The sequence below is a fragment of the Cyprinus carpio genome, chromosome B20 (genome assembly GCF_018340385.1).
Source record: "Cyprinus carpio isolate SPL01 chromosome B20, ASM1834038v1, whole genome shotgun sequence".
Taxonomy (NCBI): Eukaryota; Metazoa; Chordata; class Actinopteri; order Cypriniformes; family Cyprinidae; genus Cyprinus; species Cyprinus carpio.
This window is the reverse complement of record NC_056616.1, coordinates 2,918,889-2,937,223: the sequence shown is the minus strand read 5'-3', so window position 1 is coordinate 2,937,223 and position 18,335 is coordinate 2,918,889. Positions and strand designations below refer to the sequence as shown.

General features: G+C 42.8%; 2 protein-coding genes across 2 annotated transcripts; both read right to left on the bottom strand.

Moving 5' to 3' along the window:
- Positions 1-224: 224 nt before the first annotated feature.
- LOC109072458 (E3 SUMO-protein ligase RanBP2-like) lies at positions 225-18,231 on the bottom strand (the record flags this gene model as incomplete). Its single annotated transcript, XM_042747457.1, has 5 exons — positions 225-270; positions 1,495-1,603; positions 1,684-1,957; positions 2,039-2,112; positions 17,412-18,231. Coding segments are annotated over 5 exons (1,299 nt in total), but the record flags the coding sequence as incomplete, so codon positions are not given.
- LOC122141052 (E3 SUMO-protein ligase RanBP2-like) lies at positions 559-942 on the bottom strand (the record flags this gene model as incomplete). The annotated part of the gene is made up of 1 exon (XM_042746898.1): positions 559-942. A coding segment is annotated over one exon (384 nt), but the record flags the coding sequence as incomplete, so codon positions are not given.
- Positions 18,232-18,335: the final 104 nt, after the last annotated feature.

Genomic DNA, 18,335 nt, shown 5'->3' with positions numbered 1-18,335 from the left:
AGTTTTCATATGATGTGTGTTGTCCTCACCTCACACATGAAGTCTAGGACGATCCCTGTAGAAGATAGGACCCGGGCGGTAACCGAAGGCCCTTCTCTATCCTCCAGTACACAGAGCCCGGAAGTTTCTCCGCTGTTCGGGTCACGATGTGGATCGCAGAGCTCATGACCGTATTCTCCACATCCCTTGTTATTCTATGGTGATGTCAAAGAACACCACAGGATTTTGAGTCTCTGAGACAGCGCCTCTCAATCAGACATCTGAGCAGCGGGTCATTCTGCAACATGCACTCTGGCAGTCCAGTGAATGTGTTGTTGAAGGACTCCACCACTGTGGAGTTTTGACTTGACTGCCCGCTGCTCGACTTCCCGTCCGGCCCTCTTTGTGTGGTGAACAAACATATAGATATGAGGACACCGGACCGCAGGGTGGTGTGTTTGAGGTGAGGCGAGGGCTGTAACCCTGAGTAGTCTGTATTGGTCCACACCACGGCGTTAGCCCCTGAGGTTGTTTTTCATGGGCTTAGCTAACAAGAGCTTAGGATACACAAGTTCTGATTTAACAAGAGCTTGGATACACAAAGAACCAAACATTATGTACAACATCCTCAAAAAAAAATCTCAAAAAACCTATACACAGACTGATATTGTTGATGGTTTTTGTGGGTTTCCCATCTTTAGCGCCTAGCTCTCCGATTCTCCTCACCACATCCATGCCGTCTTTGACAAATCCGAAGGCGACGTCCTTGAAGTCCAAGTGCTCTGCTTTCTTGAGGGTGATGAAGAACTGTGAGCTGTTGGTGTCTCTGCCGCGGTTGGCCATGGACAGCAGCCCCGGCCCCGTGTGCCTCACCTCGAAGCTCTCGTCCTCAAACTTCCCTCCATAGATAGATTTTCCTCCCGTCCCATCCTGGTTGGTGATATCACCACCCTGAGAGACAGTTTTTTAATATTTAGTTTTTATTCATGTTTATTACATCAGTTTGTTCTGGTTTTGGACATTTTAGTACTTTACCTTAAATGAAAATGGAAACTATCTTTAAAACACAATAAAGTTAATCATAATTTCAATTAACGTTTGTTTTTTAGTGAAAGTAACAGAAATGTTTTTTTAGGGTTTTAATTTTAATAATAATAATAACCCTGGTCAGGTCAAGGCATTGATGTAAATGAATATTCATGCTGTCTTCATACAGAACACATAATCAGTGAGTTTACATAATGACGGTGTGTCCTCAAAGATGGACCGGCGGTAACCGAAGCCCTTCTCTCCAGTACATGGTCAAAGGAAAAAAAAGTAGGTAACCGAAGCCCTTCTCTCCAGTACACAGAGCCCGGAAGTTCTCCGCTGTTCTGGGCACGATGTGAGCAAAGAGCTCCATGACGATTCTCCCAGCATCCTTGTTATCTATGGTGATGTTGAAGAACACCACAGGGTTGGAGACTCAAGATCTGTTTAAACTACAACACCACCTCCAGATTCTCGAAAGCAGCGTCAGTCTGCAACATGCGACTCTGGCAGTCAGTGAAGGTTTGTTTGAAGGACTCCACCAGCTGTGGAGTCTTGAACTTGACTGCCAGCTGCTCGACTTTCCCGTCCCCCTCTGTGTGTGTGAACAAACATATAGATATGAGGATACCAGCAGCAGGGTGATGTGTGTGAGGTGAGGAGCGAGGCCTGTACCTGAGTAGTCTGTAGTGGTCCACACCAGCGCGTTAGCCGAGGTTTTCATGGGCTTTAGCTCGATGCTCTGGCTGATAATGTGTTTGGCGCAGTCTTTTAGCTCCCGCTCGCGTCTCATCAGCACGCGCCACATCTGCTTCACAGGGTGGAAGAGGATCTTGATGTCTCCCACACCGCGCTCCTTCCACTGGTCGACCTCATGATCCCAGCGGTAGAGTTTGGCTCTTTCTTTGAACAGGATCTCCTCATCCTCCTCACCGGACCTCACCTCCACCTGCAGGAGACACGTCAGCACACGTCACACTTCTCTAGAGACACGAAGAGCACAGCTAACAGCTTCACAGCAAACGCTCACCTCTGGCAGAGAGATTTCTTTCACTGTGTTTCCAGAGACTGTGGCTCCTGCACCTGACCACGAGAAATCATCATCTGCAGAAATAAACACTTTATGAAAAGACTACACTGCCAATATTAATGCGGACACCATCAGTATGATAACATACTAGCACTATAGTAATTCCTATTAATGTTGCCAATGAAGTCACACACACACACACACACACACAAACATTTTGATTGGCTTATAAAACAGGATTTTTTCTGCAGTCTTTGAAATATTTGAGCTCAGTCACAAGCTTTAGACAACACGGCTAAATGCAACCATCAAAAAACAGTCTTTTAGGAAAATACATTACGAAATGCAGAAAAGAGTGAATCTTTGCGGAAACTGTTCATCATTCACCTTTCAAGACATGAAATTAAAGTTGTAATATGATTTTCTTTTGCCCCAAAATGATGCCATGCATAGGTCTTTAAAAAAGAAGACCCTATGATCTGCTTAAGGACAGCATTTGCAAACAAAGTCAGACAAAAATGAAATTAGATTAGATTAGAGATTAGCATTACCTGTATTTACAGTATGCAGTATAAAAAAAAAATTAACTATCAGAAGACAAATACAAAGTTCTGGGATGAAACTCTAGATGGCGCAGTCTGATCTGATATGAGATCATCATCACGTCACAACTGATTGGTTCTTTCCTGTAACAGTAGCCAATGAGCTTGTTGCTCAAAATTCAAATACTTGGCCAGAGCTTGCTGTAGCGGTAGCAGTGCACTTCAGAAGCCCTCCACCTTCCCCAGCTCCACCTGTCCAGGTCTGCTCTGGGGTGATCATGTCTGCTGTGGGGATTATTCATGTGTTATATGTGCAGCAACAGTATTTACTCCATGCTCACGGCAGCCTGTTGCGGATATATTGGCAATAGCAAGTCTCAGTACTTGCTCTGCTGCAGCAGCAGTGTAGCAGATCTATTCCTCCAAGACTAGATACATTAACATTATCATGTACATTACCATGCAAATCCCTCTGAGAGTTGTCATGACAGAAATAGGCTTGCTAGCAAAGAATAAATAAAGTGTTGTATAAAGTGTCACAAGTGTTCAGAAGGATTGTAAAATAAATCAAAATTTAATGTATTATTTAGTATAAATATTGACTGATGAAAGGAGTAGCTCAAAAAAAGCCAATAAAACTTTTCTCTCTTGTGCTTTGGTTCAGGTGACAGAATTAAAATCTTATATGAAGACATACTGACTTTGTACTGACTCAAATTAGTTTGTGGGCTCAACGGCGATTCCATTAACAGACGACAGGGGTTGTCAGACCTAGTGTTGTCACGATACCAAAATTTCAGTATTCGATACCAATACCAGTGAAAATCCACGGTTCTCGGTATCAATTTTGGTACCAATTTAATCTAAACTATGTACATATTTAGTTTTAAAGGGATTTTGAATTTTAAAGCCAAGAATAACAACTAAGCTAGCTAAAAAAATTAAAAATACAAAAAGCCCAGAACTGCTTTTCTGACTGATATTAATTCTCTAACCATTAGGCCACAGCTGCCCCCTAACAGTGGTTATGTTAATGATTAACTACTCTAATAACAGTGTTCATTTCAATCATATTCAAATTAAAATATTTCATAGTATTCATAACAGAAGCGGTGTTTCCCACAGCAGCATATGCAAATTCATTCTCTGCCAGCAGGTGGTGCTTGTAGAGCAAGAGAGAGAGAGGTTTCCCGGTAACGGCTGTAATCAAATAAGCGCTGAGCCTGCACTCACAAATGCTGCTCAGGCATTACAGGCAAGATTAAATGAAAATGACATTAATAATTTTCTGAAGACAGTCGGTTTTCTTCAGAAATACAGTGATATACAGTGCAGTGCTCATGTTTATTCAACGAAGTCAAAGCCTTTTGGGAAATCTGTTCGTTGCGGTCAGTTTTGATATTTCCCAATGTATGGGAAACACTGTGAAACTTACCTGTTTGAACTCTTTAATTTGATATGGGTGTCTGCCTTTAAAGTGTTTTGTTAGTCTGGTGTGTTTCCGCCTCATCTCAGTGCTTTATGAAGAGAGCGCATCTGCACACCTTTCAGATTGACCGGGTACTCGGTACCACCAGTACTGGTACCATAACATTTTCGTTTTTTTAGTACCGACTTGGTACCGAAGTATCGGGTCTTTTGCCAACACTAGTCACACCCCTCCCCATAAAACAGGGACTCCCACAAAATATCAAAACAAATCAGTCTTATAGCATACCTGAATCAGAACCAAGGACAGCTACTAAAAATCACCAAAAGAAGAAAACATCCAAATTAGCCCAAAACCAATGCTACATTTCACATCCGGAGCATGAGACAGTGTGTCGGCTACCACATTTTCCGAACCTTGGACGTGTCAAATATCCAGGCAGAACGACTGCAAAAACAGAGACCACAGCTGATTTGGACACTGTAAGGAATTCAGAAAGGTCAGTGGGTTATGATCCATGTATATCACAGTAGGGGCACTTGAATTTAAATACATGGCAAAATGCTGTAGTGCCCAAATAATAATAGTGACGCTGATATGACAAAAAAAACTAACTGGACGATCTACTCCATCATCGTCACGCTGCTGAAGGAAGGCTACAGCTCCCACGTTGCTGGCATCAACATGCAGCGTAAAAGATTTATCAAAGGATGCAGCCCGAAGCACAGGCTCCGAACACAGAAGAGACTTAACATTTTCAAAAGCCGCTTCACAGCTAGGAGACCAAATAAACTTTACCTTGCCCTTCAACAGGTCTGTAAGTGGTGCGACTACAGTCAAAAAATTACGAGAAAAAGATCGGTAGTACCCTACCAATCCTAAAAACCTCATGAGATCTTTCTTGGTTTTTGGAGAAGGAAAGTTCAGGATGGCTTGGACCTTTGCATGTATTGGCAGCACTCTCCCATTCCCTACTACTTTCCCAAGATACGTCAGTGATGCCTTGGCAAACTCACATTTTCCTAAGTTTACCGTAAGCCGAGCTTCAGACAAATGCCTTAACATCGAACATAACTGTTTTAAATGAGAATACCAATTGTCACTAAAGACAACTAAGTCATCCAGATAAACAGTGCACCCCTCAAGGCCCGACACTACACTGTTCATAAGGTGCTGAAACGTTGTCGGAGCATTTTGCAGGCCGAAACTCACGACCTGGTAAGAATATAGCCCAGACAGAATAACAAAAGATGATATTTCTTGGGCATGCTTGGTAAAAGGCACTTGTCAATAGCCCTTCAGCAAGTCAAACTTGCTGACGAACTTGGCGGACCCAACCTGGTCTCCACAATCTTCGGTGTGAGGTAAAGGAAAACAATTCAGTTTAGTTAAACTATTAACTTTACAAAAATCTGTACAGAATCGAATGGTACTGTCTGCCTTTCCTATTAAAAGGCATGGGAAGGCCCAATCAGAAGACAAAGGCACTGCAATATTATGGTCCTGCATATACTGAATTTCTCTTTCCATCAATTCCCATTTCTCAGACAGGACACGATAGAAATGCTGTTTAATCGGCTTTCTATCTTCAAATAATTCAGTAAAACTACATAATAATTCATATAACTCCTGACATCTTACAGAAGGCAGATGACGGAGAGTGAATTCTAAATTCTGTAATGACTCTGAATTTTGTGGCCGGCCATGAAGCACGCAATCATCCGGTGAGAGGGTCTCCTCTTCCTCCCCCATTAAACTCACATTATCCCCACCAACAGAGGCTACAGAAAGTGCAGGATGTGAAGGCATCAAATCTCCCAAAGGCTTCGTTTCGGTTTCATAATAGGGTTTTAATATATTTACATGGTAACATTTAATAGACTTTCTTTGTGAGGTTATTATAACTTTATAATTTTTGTCACTCAATGTATGTATGTTGTACTACAAAAGGACCATCAAAATTAGCCTCAAAAGGAGAAGATACAATAGGCCTTAAAACAAGCACTTGATCGCCTTCGCTTCATGTTTCCCTGATGTTTCTTAAGATTTTCCTTACCTCGCTCCCTCACTTGTGTCGGCTCTTAAACTCCAAAACATACGATGTCAATTTTTTAGGAGGTTCTGCAGCTTTACCAGCCTTGTGAAATATGGAGACAAACTATGCACTTTATGGCCAAAAACCATGTCATTAGGGCTAAACCCTGTACTTTCCTGCACCACTTTGTGTGGTGCTAACATCATCCACGGCAAACGCTCTAACTAGTCTCTATCCAGCTGAACACAGTACGCACAAAGAAATTACTTTAACTGCTGGTGGAATCTCTTTAAAGCACCCTGGCTTTGAGCGTGATATGCGGTAGACTGTTTATGTTTAATGCACAGCTATTTCAACACTTGCTGGAAGAGGTGACAAGTAAGGTTTGAGCCTTGATCACTGATATAAGATTGATATAAATTGTGTTAAAGCTTTGACAATAGAGCGAGAAGTAATACTGCACAATGGATAAGCCACAGGGATGCATGTATTTAAGCACATAACAGTAAACAACTCCTGATTTTGAACGAGGTAGTGGCCCTACACAAACAAAAATAAGGTGTTCAAAAGGTTCACCAGTATCTTTATTTGGTCGCAAAGGAAAAGGTTTTAACACCTGATTTGGTTTCTGGTTAGTTGGCAGGTCTTACAACTTTTAATATAGACAGAAATGTCTCGCCACAAGTGTGGCTAAAAAAAAAAAAAGAAAAAATATTGCAACAAGTTATTGTAAGTTTTATGCACCCCTTGGTGACCTAATTGATCATGAGCAATTTGAATCATCGTTTGTTGATACTTAACAAGAAAAACTAATTGGAAAACAGGATCCCCAACAAAATCATGCTTATGAGGAACCATCATGAACAAGATACCCACGAGCCACTTTATCCACTTCAACTGGACAAACAACACTCTGGTGGATGCGTCAGACAAGTCTTTCATTCAGTGGGTTCCAGTTCCTGTCTGCGTGCTGCCGAGTGGTTTGTGATTGTAGCTCCATGTAGCTTAGATTTTCTGTTGAATCTCTATCTTACTATCACTCTCCGTTGTCTGAAGTGATAAAATATAAACTTAATTCCCACCATATATCTGATATTATCAATATCAGATAATATCAAACTAATCTGTCCATTCACTTTAAATTTTAAATCGCCAGTGCAGTGCCCATACACCGCGTTAGCATTCATTAGCCAGTTAGCTTGTCATTCACGTTTTCATTCATGTTTCTATTCCTGTCTATTACTATTTTCTTTTTTCTCTTGCCCCGTTTCTTTTCTCTCTCGTCCCATTATTCACGATTTCATCAAACAACAGTGGTAAGTCAGAATCATTCTTCAATCAAGGTGAGTAATGGCTTCTTCTCCTGCTATTGTTGTTTGCACCGCTTGCCACATGTATAGTTTAGCTCACTCTGTCGGTGACAAAGATTCACATGTGATAAATGCAGGGAAATAGTTAGGCTGACAGAGAAGGTTTCAGAATTAGAGACATGCATCCAAACTTTAATTGAGGACAGTAAGAATGTGAGGGATGTAGATACAGCTTTGGATGCGACTAGCTCAGGGAGTCCTGTACATTGTTCGGTTCCAGATACAGAGCCTCTGAAGAAGGGAGCCTTGTTGACTGTGAGGCGGCATAACCGTGGGGTTAAAACACCGCTCTTCCATTCTGATCAAAACATTAAACAGGTTCTCCCCACTCAGTGATGCACCCACTGAGAAACCTGATCAAAGTGCTCTAGTTATTGGCGATTCTAATGTACGGAACATGAAAATAGAGACACCAGCCACCATAGTCCAATGTTTACCGGGAGCCAGAGTGCCTGTGCTGGCTCATGCTAAACGTAAATTCAGTAAGATTGTTATTCACGCAGGCGCTAATGATGTTCGACTTCCCCAGTCTGAGTTCACAAAAATTAACATTAAAGAGGTGTATGAACTTGCAAGTACGAGGTCAGACACTCTTATATGCTCTGGTCATCTCCCTGCTTACCGTGGTGATGAGATACACAGCAGACTGTCATCACTCAATGGCTGGATGTCTTAAGTGGTACCCGCAGAATAACATAGGTTTTATAGACAATTGGACAAGCTTTTGGGGCAGACCTGACCTGTTGAAAAGAGATGGTCTTCATCCCTGTTGGGGTGGTGCCGCTCTTCTTTCTAGAAATATGGCACATAGTCTTAGAGTCTGCACTTGACTAACTGGGGCCCAGGTCAGGAAGCAGACAGACTGGCTAAACCGACCTTCTGCTAGCCGCCTCACATCACAGAAATCAGCTAATTCTCAGCACATAGAGATTCTTTCACCTTGATATCACACTATAGAGACTGCGTCTGTTCCCCGAACTAGAAAATACAAAAAAGTTTAAACCAATTTAAGAGTAACAATTTAATTGATGTTCAACAAATAAAAAACAGATGTATTATGGATAAACAGCTGATAGAGCTTGGCTTATTGAATATCAGGTCCTTTTTCTACCTTAAAGCACTTTTTGTAAATAATATGATCACCGATCATAACCTAGATGTCTTCCCCCCAAGATTACTTTTATAAACATGAGCCGCATCCGAAAGGTAAAGGGGGAGGTGTTGCTACAATTTATAATATTTATAATATTTATCCCAGACAGCAACATAGTGTTGGCCCAGATCCGGCCCACATCTGGCCCGTGTGAAATCCATGTGGGCCAGATGTGGGCCGGATTCGGGCCGAAACTGCTTGGTGTCTGGGATATTACAATATTTATATATATTATAATATTTATATTATAATATTTTCAGTATTTCTCAGAGGGTGGGCTTTCAGGTATAACTCGTTTGAAGTAATGGTGCTTCATATAACATTATCCAGAGAAACAAGTGTAAATGATAAATCCCCTGTTATGTTTGTACTGGCTACTGTATACAGGCCACCAGGGCACCATACAGAATTTATTAAAGAATTTGCTGATTTTCTATCCGAATTGGTGCTGGAAGTTTTAATTGTTGGTGATTTTAATATCCATGTTGATAATGTAAAAGTTGCACTGGGATCAGCATTCATAGACATTTTGAACTCTATTGGGGTTAGACAACACGTGTCAGGACCTACTCATTGTCGAAATCATACTCTAGATTTAATACTGTCACATGGTGATGTTAATGGTGTTGAAATTATGCAGCCAAGAGATTATAAATCAGATCATTATCTAATATTGTGCAAACTTAATATAGCTAAAACTGTCAATTCTAATCCTTGTTACAAGTATGGTAGAACCATCACTTCTACCACAAAAGACTGCTTTGTAAGTAATCTTCCTGATTTATCTCATTTTCTCAGCATATCAAATAGCTCAGAACAACTTGATGATGTAACAAAAACTATGGACTCTCTCTTTTCTAGCATTTTAGATATGGTTGCTCCTATACGATTAAAGAAGATTAAGGAAAACAGTCGGACACCATGGTTTAATAAGCACACTCACACCCTAAAGAGAGCAGCCTGGAAAATGGAGCGCAGCTGGAGGAAAACAAAACTAGAGGTATTTTGTATTGCTTGGCGGGAAAGTACGCTATCCTACAGAAAAGCATTAAAAACTGCTAGATCTGATTATTTTTCATCTCTTTTAGAAGAAAACAAGCATAACCCTGGGTATTTATATATAAACAGTGACTAAATTATAAAAAAATAAAACATCAACACCTGTTGACATTTCCCAACAGCACAGCAGTAATGACTTTATGAACTACTTTACTTCCAAGATCGATACTATTACAGATAAAATTGTAACCATGCATCCGTCAGCTACAGTATAGCATCAGATATTGCACTATAGATCCCCTGAGGAACAATTCCACTCATTCTCTACTATAGGAGAGGAAGAATTGTATAAACTTGTTAAATCATCTAAACCAACAACATGTATGCTAGACCCTATTCCATCTAAGCTCCTAAAAGAGGTGCTTCCAGAAGTCATAGATCCTCTTCTGACTATTATTAGTTCGTCATTGTCTTTAGGATATGTGCCCAAAACCTTCAAACTGGCTGTTATTAAACCTCTCATTAAAAGCCTCAACTTAACCCCAAAGAACTAGTTAATTACAGACAGATCTCGAATCTCCCTTTTCTGTCCAAGATACTAGAAAATGTAGAATCCTCACAATTACATTCCTTCTTAGAGAAAAATGGTATCTGTAAGGATTTCCAGTCAGGATTTAGACCATATCATAGTACTGAGAATGCTCACATAAGAGTTACAAATGACTAGCTCTAACATCTGATCTCTCTATTAGTGCTACTGGATCTTAGCACTGCGTTGGAAACTTTTGACCACAACATTCTTTTGCATAGACTAGAAAACATTGTTGACATAAGTGAAAGTGCATTAACATGGTTCAAATCATACTTATCTGACCGCCATCAATTCGTAGCAGTGAATGAAGAGGTATCATATCGATCACAAGTGCAGTATGGAGTACCTCAAGGCTCAGTACTAGGACCATTACTTTTCACGCTTTACATGTTACCCCTGGGAGATATCATCAGGAAACACGGTGTAAGGTTTTACTGTTGCGGCCCGGTGAAACATACCAATTTGAAAATCTAACAGAATGCATAGTTTATATAAAAAACTGGATGACGAGTAATTTCTTACTGCTAAATTCTGAAAAAACAGAAGTGTTAATTATCGGACCTAAAACCTCTGCATGTAATAACCTAGAAGGCTAAGACTTGATGGCTGTACTGTCAATTCTTCGTCATCAGTTAGTAGCCTAGGTGTGCTATTTGATAACAATCTTTCCTTTGAATTCCACATTACTAGCATTTGTAAAAATGCATTTTTACATCTCAAAAATATATTTAAATTACGACCTATGCTCTCCATGTCAAATGCAGAAACATTAATTCATGCTTCATAACCTCAAGGTTAGATTATTGTAATGCTTTATTTGGTGGTTGTTCTGCACGCTTAATAAACTCCAGCTGGTTCAAAATGCAGCAGCTAGAGTTCTTACTAGAACCAGGAAGTATAATCATATTAGCCCGGTTCTGTCAACAGTGCACTGGCTCCCTATTAAACATTGTATAGATTTTAAAATCTTGCTTATTACTTATAAAGCCCTGAGTAGTTTAGCACCTCAGTATTTGAACAAGCTCTTATTGCATTATAGTCCTTCATGTACATTGCGTTCTCAAAACTCTGGCAATTTGATAATACTTAGAATTTCAAAATCCTTTTCCTAATTAGTGCCAAGACTCTGGAATAACCTACCTAACATTGTTCGGGAGGCAGACACACTCTTGTCAGTTTAAATCTAGATTAAAGACCCATCTCTTTAACCTGGCTTACACATAACACACTAACACATTTCTAATATTCAAACCCATTAAAGGATTTTTAGGCTGCATTAATTAGGTAAACTGGAACTGGGAACACTTCCCATAACACCTGATGTACTTGCTACATCGTTAGAATCTAGGCAGACTGCATCTACGCTAATATTAGTCTGTTTCTTTCTTATTCCGAGGTCACCAAAGCCACCAGATGCAGTCTGTATCCAGATCAGATGGTCACTGCACTCATCCGGATCCAGTAAGTATCCAGCCCAGATGGTGGATCAGCACCTAGAGATGACCTCAACATCCCTGAATGTCAGCGGAGACCAGGACAAGTAGATGAGCCCCAGAGGCAGATCCCCAGTGAAGACCTTGTCTCCTAGAACGCCACTGGGAAAAGACCACAGGAACCTCTGCATAATGTGACTTTGCTGCAGCCTGGAATTGAATTGCTGGTTTCGTCTGGCCAGAGGAGAACTGGTCCCCCAACTGAGCCTGTTTTTTCCAAAGGTTTTTATAGTGCTTATAACAACACAGATTGTGTCAAAGAAACTGTACTGCATTAATTAGGAAAAAAGTGTGTCAATAATGCAAAATGACAATAGTAAACACTCATTTTTCAGTTAAAGGCAGTTCATCATTGAATTCAGTGATGTCATCATCCAGCTAAGTTCAGTTTAAATAGTATCTGTGCAATCAAGTCAACGATATCGCTGGAAATGAAGTGTCCCCAACTAAGCAAGCCAGAGGTGACAGTGCCAAGGAACCAAAACTCCCTTGGTGACAGAATGGAGAAAAAACCTTGGGAGAAACCAGGCTCAGTCGGGGGGCCAGTTCTCCTCTGGCCAGACAAAACCAGCAGTTCAATTCCAGGCTGCAGCAAGACACATTGTGAAGAGGACTCAACTGGTGCCTGTGGTCTTGTCCCGGTGGCCATCTGAGACAAGGTCCTTACAGGGAATCTGGGGCTCATCTAGTTGTCTTGGTCTCTGGGCTTTAGAGGTCCTCTCTAGGTGCTGATCCACCATCTGGGCTGGATACGTACTGGATCCGGTAACTGCAGTGACCATCTGATCTGGATACAAGCTGGATCTGGTGGCTACGGTTACCTCGGAATAAGAGAGAAACAGACTAATATTAGCATAGATGCCATTCTTTTAACGATGTAGCAAGTACACAAGTTGTTATGGGAAGTTTTCACGGTTCCAACTGACCCTTTCAAGGGAACTTCGAACTGCGTCCTCTAGGGGTCGCTATGGGGAACAGTATACCCTGAGGGGAGTGCAGGCCACAATCATGGCGAACACTAAGTATCAACTCTACCATTTCAATGGGAATTGCCCCCGGGACGTTTAGACAGCTGTCTGTGACAATACCCCTTACTGCCAAAGGCCTAAGCTACATACCCAACTTAATTGTTAGGGCCTCGGCCCGGTGGTAGAGCTAAAGGCTTGGAATCAGGAAAGATTCCTTTTAAGGGATACGGCTAGGAACCTAGCATTTTATACTAAGTCTTGTCTGTCACACAGGGGCTACAGCTTGCTTCCGCAAAAGCTTGCTGAAGGAGCTGTCTCAACAGATCTCCAGTAGCAACACCCTGTTTAGATAGGTATCCGAGGATACATGAGTGGAGTGGTGCCCAAGATGAACGGGGCTTTTACCAACTCAAGAAAGGGCACGAAGCAACCGTGCGAAGCCCTCACCATATAGGATTTTAGAAAGAACACAGAATACTAGCGTGCAAACTTACCACAGTGTGGATTTCAGAAAGTGTGCAAAGACTTCACGTGCACACTTACCATAGCATGGATTTCCAAATACTGTTCTAAGGAAGGGCTCTCGTGGCACTCTGATAGAGCAGCTCATAGAGGGAATGGTGCATCTCAAAACAGTATGTTTGAGAGTCATCAACTCGATCTGTGGAAATAATGCTGGAGCGCTCTGGGGAAAAACAGTGAACTCAGTCTCATATGAGAGGAGAACTCCTGAATCCAGAGTAGCTCGCTCATAGGCGACCCTTCTTGGAAAAGGGGAGCGCTGCTAAACTACCACGAGAATCGCCCACATAGCCCCTCATGTTGAGGGAAGCGATGCTTGAAGTGTATAAACGAATACACACTGACTGAATGGAGCCCAAGGAACCAAGGTCTAATCATCTCAAGAAAGGGAACGAGGCGGAGCGTGTAACCCTTACCATACAGGATTTCAGAAAGTGCGCAGGGTCTTGCGTGCACACTTACCAATACGTGGATTTTTAGAAAGTGCGCAAAGTGTTCACGTGCACACTGACCACCATGTGGTTTTCAGAAAGTACACAGAGCTTAGCGTGTGTACCTAAAGGTTCCTTAGCATCGCAGAGGCGCTGAACCGCACGGGAGAGGCAAGCTCAAATTTTACAAACCTCTAGCGAGGGAAGCATCACCTGAGGCAGCATATACAAGAAGACTTCTGTAACTGCCACCTTCACTTCCCGCTGGATGCGACAGCACCTAAGCGGCCAGGAGACCCCTCAGGGTGACCTGGCTGGACATCCATGAAATTCCCTGCAGTGCTGTGCCAGGCCTGATGATCAAGGAGGCTCCCACAGAAACCTGTGATCTCAGCCGCCTAATACCGGAACATGAAGCCGGATGGCTGGTGCTGATGAGTGTTTAGTAAACACTGTAACTGAGCACTGCAAAGGAAACTCACAGAGTTTATTAGTAGACACATAACCTCCAGCAATTTACACATAAGTATATACAGAAAGGGTTATTTTTATACTCCCACCCTCCTGCGCTGGAGCCCCGCTCAAGGGGCGCCTCCTTTTAGTCCGGACCTTCAGTAAGGTGGTTGATATGAACATAGAACCAGCCAAAAACATTATAGGTCCAGCATAGGAGACTGTTATGCGTTAGAGGTTTCCACCTAACCTCGATCAAGTGGAGAGCTGGTCGTTACAGGGGAATTAGGAAGGGGAGGATAAAAGCAGAAGTTAAAAATACCTAAAGGGAACGAGTAGATACCTCAGTATCACTCTGACTCAGACGAGAACGCTACCTCGTCTGGATCACATCCCTTAGGTTCTGCTTACCTCCTTGTGACCCACAATTCCTCTTAACCCTGCCCGCAGGTGGGGGAGGAGCGAGTCGCGACACTAGCCTTCTGTGCCCGTCTTTGATCCTCAGATCGAGACAGGCCAGGACCCCTATTTTGTTCGGGCTCAGACCTGGACCTTCGTGGAACGAAGGATCTGAAAGCAGCGGAGTGCGCCTTCATCTCCCCGAACTTCTCGATCACCGTCTCAACGGAAATACCGAAGTAGTTCAGAAGGCGAAACCTGAGCATCGAGAATAAAGCCTTATCTTTCTTCCCAACGTCTGCCAGGTTCATCCACAGAAGTCTCTCCGCCACCACCATGGCCGCAATAGTCCTGCGCATGGCAGAGGAGACCTGCTTGGTAGCCCGGAGAGAGGCCTGTGGTGCGGCGCAGCTCATGCCGAAACCGATAGCTACCTGATCAGGAAAAAGGCCTTCGCCTCTATCCAGGTCTCTTAGCAGATCAGCCTGATATGCTTGAAGCATTTATTTTGTAATAAAGCCACAGCCTGACCTGCTGCTGCGTATGCCTTGCCATTTAAGCGAGATGTATTTCTTGAAGGGGCTTAGATGGCAAGGAGGGAGATTAAGAGAGGATGTCTCCCCCGCAGAAAGAAAGCTCTTTCTACCGGGGGCATCCTCTCATAGCCGTTTTCACACATCGCCTCGATGTCAGCAAAACTCTTATGCCGAAACCGATGGATGCAAGAAGAAAACGGCCTCTTTCATTTCCTTTCGATCTCTGTATGGAGATCAGGCAGAAATGGAAGGCTCACCTGAGCTGGAGGGCTATGGTCGGAAAGATAACGCTCATCGAGGCGCGATCCATAAACTCCAACAGCTCTACATACGCAGGGCAGGAGAATTGAGAAGGCTCAGCCTCAGCTTCTTCACCATCCTCAAATATCTCCTGCTTTTCCTGGGTAAAAACCCAGCAGAGCACTAAACTCAGTATCAGAAAATGTTAAAGATATAACATCATCCTCCCGAGGCTCTCTCTCGTCCGCCGCCATTATGAGCGCGAAAGGGAAAGTACCTCTTTAAACCATTCAGACATATCCACCTGAAATTCTCACGAGCTCATTCTCCTCCGTGCCTCAGCAGCGGAGGATCCTGAACCGCGGGAAGCAGATGGCTGCCTTTTTTTTTCTCTGAAAGAGAGACGAACGAGAGCAGAGCTTTTTCCTTGAAAAAACGCTCGCAATGCATGCAGATTCCCTCCTCAAAGACATTGCGTGTGTGCTCTTTACCCAAACAAATAATGTAAAGATCGTGTGTGTCATCGGGTGTCAAATAACGCCGACACAGATGCACACATCGTCTAAACGCTTGCTAGTAGTCGCCATGATAGACAGAGAAAGAGCGCTCTTACCGGTTCTTTCAGTTGCACGCTTCAAACAAAACGGTCAATTTTGAAGACGAAGAAGAGAATGACGTGTTTCCCGGTGCCTGTTTTATAGTTGCACCGGTAGTGATGTCAGAGGCTGTCGCCGGCCAACTCGTTGGTGTTTTTTCATTGTATGCTTCAGACACGGGTCACGACGAGGTGTTCCCCATAGCGACCCCTAGAGGACGCAGTTCGAAGTTCCCTTGAAAGGGAAGCAGTCTTTTGTGGTAGAAGTGATGGTTCTACCATACTTGTAACAAGGAGTAGAATTTACAGTTTAAGCTGTCTGTCTGCTTCCTGACCTGGGCCCCAGTTAGTCAAGTACAAACTCTGAGACTGTATTTGTAGACAGAAGGGCGGCACCACCCCAGGAGGGATGAAGACCATCTCTTTTCAACAGGTCAGGTCTGCCCCAAAAACTCGTCCAATTGTCTATAAAACCAGCCATTGAGTGATGACAGTCTGCTGTGTATCTCATCACCATGATAAGCAGGGAGGTGATGAGATACACAGCAAGCCCGTATTTCCCCGGCAGACTTCTCTGCCATTCCTCAAGAGGGTTACATTCACCTCTAACTCTACCATATGTACCTAAACTGTTTTCCTTATGTGTAAGTGTTTCTGAAACCTCCTTCGGGAAGGATGGGGCTTTTGTAACATTCCTGCTCCCAAAATAGAATGGGTACATTTTCGAAGTGTTATCTAAGCTCACTGAGTGTGTAGTGCTAAGACAACAGTGACTGGCCTTTTTGCTGCAATCCCTGGCCTATTCCCAAAGGGTAGCAAGAGGCTCACACAGGACATTGGAAGTGGCAGCATTAATGGAGCTTTGGTAGGGATCCCCAATTTCATTGGTCATCGACGTGATGTTGAGAGTGACCAACCAAATTGGAATGTCTCAGTTACATATGTAACCTTCGTCCCCTGAAAGAGGGAATGGAGATGTCACGTCCTGTCACCACGGCTGCTGAACCACCACTAAGTGGCTGGGTTACTGGCTTGGCTCCTCAGAGAAAACCTGAGTATGGATTGCACCTGCTGCCTATTTATAATTGTGCTGCGATCAGCGGCAGCTGAAAGCAATCATCGCATGTCAATGTTCATTGGCTTGTTTAGTTTACACTCAAAGTAGATTGGTCTCGCTAACAAGATCCCCAATTTCGCCGGTCATTAGCGTGACATTTCCATTCCCTCCTTCAGGGAATGAGGTTTACATATGTAACTGAGACATTTCTCATACAGAAAGTACTGTGTGTCACCAAGATCATGATGAATCCATCTCAGGAACTAAGTGGATGAAAATCAGTCTCTATTTGATAGAAATATGGGCTTAAATGACATCAACTGTAAAGGAGCCATTTAAGAGGCAACATACACCAAAAAACTGCACAATAAGACTATGAACATGAAGAATGTCCTCATTCAAAAAATAAAGAAACTATCTAGAACCTAATTCAGAGATGCCTGTAGCTCCAACCTTGGCCAGGCTGGTGTGGTTGGAGCAGGGCTGGAAATCCGAAATTTTGGAAATTTGGAAAATGGAAATTTTATCTGTAAACTATAAGTCACAGTACATAGCTTACCTCTTGTTGGTATGCTGAAAGACTGGCTGGACACTGCTGGTCCAGAGGTTTTCAGTTTTGAGGCACCTGTTTTCTCATCTTTTGAACTGGGAATCATAACAGGAGATTTTTCTTTTGATGGTGAAGGGCTTCCAAAGATCTTTTGTACAGCGTCTGACCCAAAAACAAACTTATGAGGAGAGACCACAGTCTTGGTGGTTTGAGTGCCAAGCTTTGCCCCAGGTCTTTTATCCGGTTTAGAAAATGCAGAAAATGGGGTGAGCAGAGTGTCTTTTTCCTGTGCAGTCTTTGCCTCTTCAAAGACCTCTTTGAAAGCATTTGCAGTTTCCTGCAGTTTAAATCGGACTGCTAACTGTTCCACCTTGCCCTGCCCTTCAGAAAAATCGAAGGCATTCCAGATCCATGCTTTCTCGGCTCTTTTCATGGGCTCAAGGTTCATATTTGAAGCAATCCAATGGTTTGCACACAGTTTGAGGACCTGGTCCCGTCTCATCACGAGTCTGGTACGTTTTGTTTTATAGTGTTGCAGTATTTTAAGGTTTCCTATACCTCGTTCCTTCCACTGACTAAGATCTTTATCATAGCAGTATAATTTGGCCAGGTGACTGAATAGGACTTGCTCGTTCTCTTCTCCTGTTGAGACCTCAACAAGATCAGGCAGTGGCACAACAGGATCAAAGTACTGATCATCTCGCTGTTCCTCCTGCGATGATTCTTGCTCATCATCTGTACCAACAGAAGCCTGGCTCTGGTTTAGCTTAGATGGAGACTTAGAGGGACTGAGAATAGATTTAAAACTGAATCTAAACCCCTTTGGATGTACAAACAAATCGGAACAATCCTCATGCTATTCCCCCTTCAAACCAAATTCTAAAACACTGTAAAAAATAAGTGTCATTTTAACTGTACAATTTTGTAAAAACG